Source organism: Letharia lupina, assembly GCF_014066315.1.
Source record: "Letharia lupina isolate WasteWater1 chromosome Unknown contig_18, whole genome shotgun sequence".
NCBI lineage: Eukaryota > Fungi > Ascomycota > Lecanoromycetes > Lecanorales > Parmeliaceae > Letharia > Letharia lupina.
This window is the reverse complement of record NW_023502987.1, coordinates 299,539-306,716: the sequence shown is the minus strand read 5'-3', so window position 1 is coordinate 306,716 and position 7,178 is coordinate 299,539. Positions and strand designations below refer to the sequence as shown.

Below are 7,178 nucleotides of genomic sequence, written 5' to 3'. Positions count from 1 at the left end.
CGAGCTGCGCATCATCGCAACAGCATGGCACATGCATCGGTTGAGGTGACAGTTGAGTGAGGTTGAAGTCGCTCAGATCAACTTCACACACAACAAGCACCTTGAAGGATGCTTTGCGATGCTTTCTGGACAGCATAAGGAGCATGCTGACATGTTGACAGTGGCATCCAACCTTCGTTCTCGTGGCCCTGCGGGCCACCAAGTACTTGTGGCTGTCGTGGTTCCTGTTGCCCCCGCTGTTGCTGGTAGGCATTCACATCTGTTCTGAAGACGTGCTTGGCTAAGAAGGCTTGACAGCTCCTCCCGCCGCTGTTCCCGTCTCCTCTCGTGAGTGGAAGAGATGCCAGGCAACTGAGAGATTGCGCTGACATGTGCTAAGGCCCCTTTTGCTCGCGTTGCGGGCGTGCGCTCGCACGTGAACCTCACCTAAATTCTCGTCACCTAAATTTTGGTCACCTATATTCTCGCCATCTGTGTTCTGGTAATATTTATTCTCATCATCTCACCTGCATCCTGGTCATCTACATTATTCTCCTCGCCTTAAAACTTCATGGACAAGATATCTAGGTCCTCAAAGGTCCCATCAGAGACCGCGGCCTCTGTTTCGTATACTTCTCCTCCTAACTCCACCCATACCATCAAACTATTCGGTGCTGCGTATTAGTATGGTGAGCGTTTATAAGACCGTCTCAAATTTGCTTTGCTGTTCGTCGGTCTACTATCGGAGACGGAGCCAGATAGGAGAAAGATCTCATTTTAAAAGCAACAATGCCGATGCAAGACAAACTCGCAGGGGGATGGAGCCTGTAACGTAGGCCAAGTTCTACGTCCTGGTCGATGGTAGAGAAGATAGTCTCTTTGGGACGCGAAACATCAATAATAAACATAACTTTTACTTCTCTGAGTTCACATGGGCGGTAGAGACTGTAGTTTCACGACTCACGAAGTGAAACTTAAGTATAAGGCACGCTGCAGTGCCAAAGACGTCCTCGACTTCCGTACCATCAAAGCCACCCCTGCGACTCGCCACAGGTCCAATTGGTGGAGGTTCTTTATCGATATCATTCACACTGAGCCTTGCGAACGAGATTCAAGTCTATGCCTCGGCCTACGCCATCACGAACCAAGACGTCGGCAGCGGTCATTATGTCTAATTCTTCAAATGGTTTCGGGCCACCCGATGTGTCATTGGATCCTCAGAGATTTGTCCCTTGGTTTCGTAATCTTGCACGTTTCAGCTCCGCATGTTGCAATTTCCCTTCTTCTTTCAAGTAGAGTAGAGTTCCGCTGGTCATTTTCCGTACTGTCATCAACACGGCAATGCAAGCAAGGAATAACCTTGCTGCGCAATGCCATGGAAGAACGCGTTCAAACCCTCAAACAGCTTCGGAAGAACCAGACCAGCAACCGCACATGCCTCCTCTCGTCAGACACAGCCGTTGTTCCTTCGAACGCTCCAGAAGAAACTTCCAAGCAATACATCGGGCCCCAGGAGCAACCCAGCTTCTACTCCAAACCATCCGAGGTTCTCCGATGTACTTGAAATCGATTCAACTCTTCAACCGAATTCTTACCCCGATGCAAGCGACGACGAAAACCTATCCGACTCCGCGAGTCGTGACGGGAACGGAATTTCCCCGGATTTCGGCTCTGAGAACGACGAAGCCTTCGATGAAGATGACGCTCGAGATACTCGAGATTTCCGGGGCTGTGTAAAGCCAGTCTCCAAATGGATTCGAGCGCAGCACCTCTGACTTTGCTGACTATTGCGCGCGAAAGGCTCTCCTGCAGAGAGATCCGTCCGCACAACTGGGTATGAGTTACCCACAACGGATCGTGCGCCAACCTATGCCACCACACCGTCAATAGACTCGCAGTATCGGGAAGGAAGATTCAGATGCAGCTTACTGGGCTCACTGCAGTGGTCGACAAGACATCTTCTCGTCTGGGGGTACGTAAATCCTTTCTCTAGCCCACTGTGCCTGAAGAGAAACCGAATTCATACCGTATCTCTCACCCCGGCTGTGACTTCCACATACTCGTCAATGCATCCCACACGTGCCTTTTCACGCACAGCTAGCTCTCCGGTATCGAGTCGAAGCCGCCTCAGCTCCACTGCTAAGAGCTTACAACAAAAGCGATTCATGTGTGCAGTATTGTCTAGCGACAAGGCCGTCTCACTCTCCCGTGACTGCAGGTGGATGAATTCATCAGGCTCTTGACTTCCAGATGGTGAAGCTGCTGAGGCAATGGAGTGGTAACGCGGTTGGCGGACTGCATTCAGGATGCCTACCGGATGCTGATACCAAAGGGAAGGAGGCAGGGGAACGGGGGAGGTAGTGGGGCAATGCGGAGACTAGGATGGACCGTCTTTCTTCTGTCTTCATCCAAATTGACTTCTCTTGACGAAATTGTGCTCGCTGGTTTAGGAAGGATACGCCCAACACGCAGTTTCGCTTCTCAGGCTAGAGGCCCGGGGCGAATGGGCGAAGGAACAGGTCGTCAGGAGAACATGCCGCTTTTGTGGAACAGGGAGCTTGGATTGAGGGTAGGAGGTCTCGGGCCGCGTTCCTGCGAGCATGGTTTGGCTGGGCAGGATATGTTGCTTTGCTCAAAGGTTTTCTCGATGAGAAGAATGCTACATTTCCTTGCACCAATCGTGACTGTCCCTGAGTATGCAACTTTACTTGACCCATATCCAGAAGAAATAGTGAATTTTCACATCGGCACTTTGGTATCCACCTGGGAAAGCGACGATAATCTCAAAAATTGATGCCATAATGATCATTGTAGAGCCAGAATACCAATCAATGTACTAGTACCGGGAGCGAACTCGCCGTCTACTGCTCTAATTTTCTCCCTCCGCCTCCGGTACCACAAGAGCATAGTCAAGACTGCCCCATCTCATCGAGCCGGCAAGAGCTGCAGGGGTAGGAATCCCCAGACGACCCCTCTATCCACGTCGTCCTCGCTTTGGTGTGAATCTTCACTTCCGCCTCCTCACACACCCGCTTCAAGGCCCCGAGCCACGGATCGAGCCCGTTCGGTTCGTATACCCGGCGAGGATTTGCTGATTTCACCAATAGATTTGCGAGGCAGATTTCAGTTAGAGCGCCAAAGGCGCCATTGGATGGAGACCGCTTGGCTTTGACTAGGGCCACTAAGTGGTCCATGAGGCTTTCGATCTCGTGCCCGAATAGGCGGGTGCGTTTTTGGTAGATCTTTAGTGTTTGCAGCGTCCTGAAGAATGGGGGGGTTAATTGTATATTCCATCGCAGTTTTTGAGTCGTAGGAGTAGTCGAAATGGTCTTGATCCCAGTTCAGGTCTCAAGGCTCAAGCTGGTGTTGCATTGATGGGGAAGGGATGTCGGAAGGGTGCTTACGGTGGAAGAAAAGTCAGTAGATCAACCCAATCTGTAGTACCGAACGCACTCTTCTCCATGTCAATGCCATGATCCACAGTGTATTCAATCTGCGATGGCTTGTATGTGGATATGTCTACAAGCTGGGTTGTAGAAAGCGCAATGCTTGCGAGTTTTTGGAAAGTCTGTAACGATTGCTGTGGAACAGCATCGGGCGTCGGCAGCAGGTTCTGCTGGTCAAAGTTCACGGTTTCGAGACTGTGTTTCGAATGCTCTAGGAGGGCTGAGATGATCTCATCGTCGCTGATCACCCCGTTGAGAGAGCGCAAGGAGTGCGTTGCGCCGATGAAGCTGGCAATTGTTTCCGTGGCGAGCTCACAGCAGTCGACTTTTGGATATTAGATTTAGCGTTTGGCTCTCAGTCTATGAGCCGAGGAAATTTGAACGACTTACAAGCCAGCTTCTGGCAGGATGACCGGCCTATTTCCCATTCCCAGACATATGGCACAGAGTCTTTGCCATCTTCTTCATCGTTCTCTAAGTCAGATTCCGCATCATTTTCCTCTCCCAACAACAAGTTGAGGTGTAACTCCTCAATGGCAGGTAGTAGGAACAGGGGTGCGATGACACGCGAATGTGGGTGATAGGCATCAAACGAGTGCCTTAGCGTAGTATATTGCCCGACAAAGACTATCTTTAAATTTTGGAAACATGGCCACTCGGGGCATGGTAGTGGTGCTAGTGCTCGGAGCGAAGACGCCAGCAACCTAAAAGGGTGGCTCTTTTCTCCGGCTTGCCAGCTGTCGTCTTCGTTTACGAATGTGGCTTGGCTCAGTCTTGGTGACATGGCCATTAGGAGCACTTTCTGAGGCTCATCACTTCCGGATCGCAGTCGTTCCATCCATTTGTCTACCAAAGGCTCTCTGAGGTGCAACATTTTGGAAAGCATGGTCCGGTAGCGCTCAAGCTCCTCATCGGTGTAGAACGTAGTGTCAAGATGCGAGGGATCATGGTATTCTCCCGGCCAAGTCAAGGACTCCTTGGCATTCCAGTCATCAAGTTCCACATGAGGATTCTCCTCTACAAAATCTGGGCTCATCCATTCTTCAAAATTCTCTCTCAAATCCCAGATGTCCAAGGACCGAACGTACCATAAGATTTCCGGCTCGGAAAGACTATCGCGCAATAACGATGGAACGGTAATCGGATTGCGATCGTGGACCACACGAAGCTCTGATCGACGCTGTTTGTGGGTTTTCAAAGCCTGTAAGGAACAACGCGAGAGAACCTTGCAGGTGCATGCCCATTCAATCACAGTTTGGGGGTGGACGAAGCCCGAGATTTTGCAGAGTAATTCCTCCGGTAGGGTTAGTAGATCAGGCATCTTTTCGAGAAAAGGTAAATGCACGAAGCGGTTGCAAAGCGATAGAGATGAATTATTTTACTGGGACGGTTGTGCGTTGGAAATGGGGGAGTTTTGCTTCTTCAGCTCATGTCCACTAATGCTCTTCTAGCCTGGCCAAGGTTTGTTGGTACTAGGGAACAATCACTTAATCCATAGAGAAGCCAGAAATATTGTTCCAGCCTTGCACTCAGGTCATGGTCCGGTCGAACAGAGAGAGGGTAAGAGTTTCACAGGTTCTTTAACCCGGAGTAGGGATGAGTCGAGTAGATTGAACTCGGGGCTGATGTTGGAGGAAAATAATCCCCCTAGGCGCTAGGCGAAACTTCGGGCGACTTTTCACGTGACTGACCTACTACATGAACGCCAGCCTTGGTAAGTTTCAAACAACCCTATACTTGATGTCTGGATTCTCAACAAACTTTGTCGAAATGAAGAGCAAATGCCAAATTGATTTGAGCTTAGTGAAACGTAGCTCACAACACATTCAATCTTCTCACGAATATTGACACGAAAGGCCAGCTGTCTCGTAAGCAATGCTGTTCCTGCCCTGCGAACAAATACTAGAGACTGGCACGAACGCTGCAACAGACCATCTATCGAGAGGTACGGACGAAGTTTTACGCGCATAAGACATCGGAAGGGCCTTCGAAGGCTAAACAGTACCACGAAAACAATGCCAGATTCACACATCCTCGCAGCCAACTAATCAGAAGACTTGTTAGTTCTCCCGCCCAAAGCCCGATGATGTGAAGGGTGTCGTAGCGACATTCTTGACTTGGTCAATGCTAAGACTCAAAATGGTCACGTGGCTTTCATATATTGGCCGTGCTTTTGATCTGTATTGTACGAAATCCCCTCCGTCGTCCCAAGATTGTACTCGAATGTTGAACAGACATGTATGTTTGGGCTCTGGGTATGATCTTCAACTCCGCTTTCATGCTGGAATGTTGAGCAGTACCTTGACCTTCTACCATTCAATTCTGCCAAGCACCAGGCATGCTTGGATATTTCAGACCTCGAGAACGTGACTCTTTGGCATGTCGCTTCTGTAACCGCCGATTCGCTCGTCGCTGAGCCATATCATAAAGCTGCTGCTGCACGGCCTCTTCGTCTTCCCGTGTTGGATGGCAATATCCATACCACTTTGGGTAATGGAAAGGCCATGTTACTTCCGACGACATGTGGTACGTAATGAAAGAACGAGAGAGCATGAGCATTGGCTTCAACGTGCTGCGTAAGAGGTAAATGGAAGATGAAGGATCAGTCCACCAATCCCAGTATATGCTTTGCTTCTCCTGCTCCAATTCGAATATCAACTCACGAGGACTGTCATGTTCTTCGTGACGTTGAAGCAAGGGAAAGGTCGTTTGCGATCGTGTGTAATGCAGATCACTTTCTTTTTCGATGTATGCGACAACATCGTAGCCTTCGCTTCGAAGGATTTGAAGCCACCCGTTCGCCACAGCTCTCGCTTCAGCCGGCGTGTCGGTGAACGTGAACATTTCATCAAGTGGTGTTCCATATTTCGTGACTTCGTATGAGACATCACTTTCATTACGCATTTCAACGAAATGTGGCACAGGTGCATGAAGATTTGCTCCAGTGCGAAGGAGTCTTATGATCAGAGATTCCCACTGCTCCTTTTCTGCGTCGTGCCAAACTTCTGCGTCGTGCAGAACTTCGTATTTGTACTCTGCTAGGTATGCGACAGCATAAAGCCGCAAAGCCATAGCTAAAGGAGGATAGGTGATTACGTCGTTGGTAGGCTCGGAGGCCCCAAACGGAAGAAAGTCCCGTGATAACATGAATTCTGCTGATTCAGGTGGGCCTACATAATGTAATAGAATATCAGATATATCACTAGCAGAAAGACTACCCTGTGACTGAGCGAGGGTTCTGAATGTTTCTATCAAAGTCCCCTTGGAAATTGGGAACTGTTCTCTATCAGCAAGGACGAAATTACCACATGCACCCATTCCTATTATGGCTTTTCTGTGTTCATGTTTCAGCAATGAGGTGACGATCAGGCGCTATCCACTCACTGTCCGCCAAAAGATACACGTTCTGGATCGACACCGAGCTGGAGAAGCAAGGCGCACACGCCTGGCTGAAAGCCGTAAGCGGCAAACTAATCTCAGTCAATAAGGAACCATTCAGAAAGAGATAGAAAGTGCACCAACATGAAGTAAAGTCCAACTACATTCGTCCGACGCAAACGGTGACACTATTTTCTTGCTGAAGAGGTCCTGGAGGCTCTCTACCTCTCCGTGCACGCACATTGAGGATACCTCCTCAGTGTGGGAAAGCACGGGATAGACGTTCAAAGTTCTGGATATATGGCTAAAGCTCTGCATGTATTGCAATTCAAGCTGGTGATGGCAGGTCTTCCTACAGCACGCGGACTCGTGCTG

General features: G+C 49.6%; 3 protein-coding genes across 3 annotated transcripts; 1 reads left to right on the top strand and 2 right to left on the bottom strand.

Moving 5' to 3' along the window:
- Positions 1-1,349: 1,349 nt before the first annotated feature.
- On the top strand, positions 1,350-1,959 carry HO133_003613 (uncharacterized protein; the record flags this gene model as incomplete). The annotated part of the gene is made up of 2 exons (XM_037294535.1): positions 1,350-1,712; positions 1,870-1,959. 2 exons carry the CDS (start codon positions 1,350-1,352, stop codon positions 1,957-1,959), a joined length of 453 nt encoding a protein of 150 aa, XP_037149223.1.
- A 929-nt stretch (positions 1,960-2,888) lies between these two features.
- Positions 2,889-4,746, bottom strand: HO133_003612 (uncharacterized protein; the record flags this gene model as incomplete). Its single annotated transcript, XM_037294534.1, has 3 exons — positions 2,889-3,240; positions 3,384-3,750; positions 3,816-4,746. 3 exons carry the CDS (start codon positions 4,744-4,746, stop codon positions 2,889-2,891), a joined length of 1,650 nt encoding a protein of 549 aa, XP_037149222.1.
- A 995-nt stretch (positions 4,747-5,741) lies between these two features.
- HO133_003611 (uncharacterized protein) lies at positions 5,742-6,743 on the bottom strand (the record flags this gene model as incomplete). Its single annotated transcript, XM_037294533.1, has 2 exons — positions 5,742-6,595; positions 6,731-6,743. The coding sequence occupies 2 exons, from the start codon at positions 6,741-6,743 to the stop codon at positions 5,742-5,744; spliced, it is 867 nt and encodes a 288-aa protein (XP_037149221.1).
- Between the last annotated feature and the right edge of the window lie 435 nt (positions 6,744-7,178).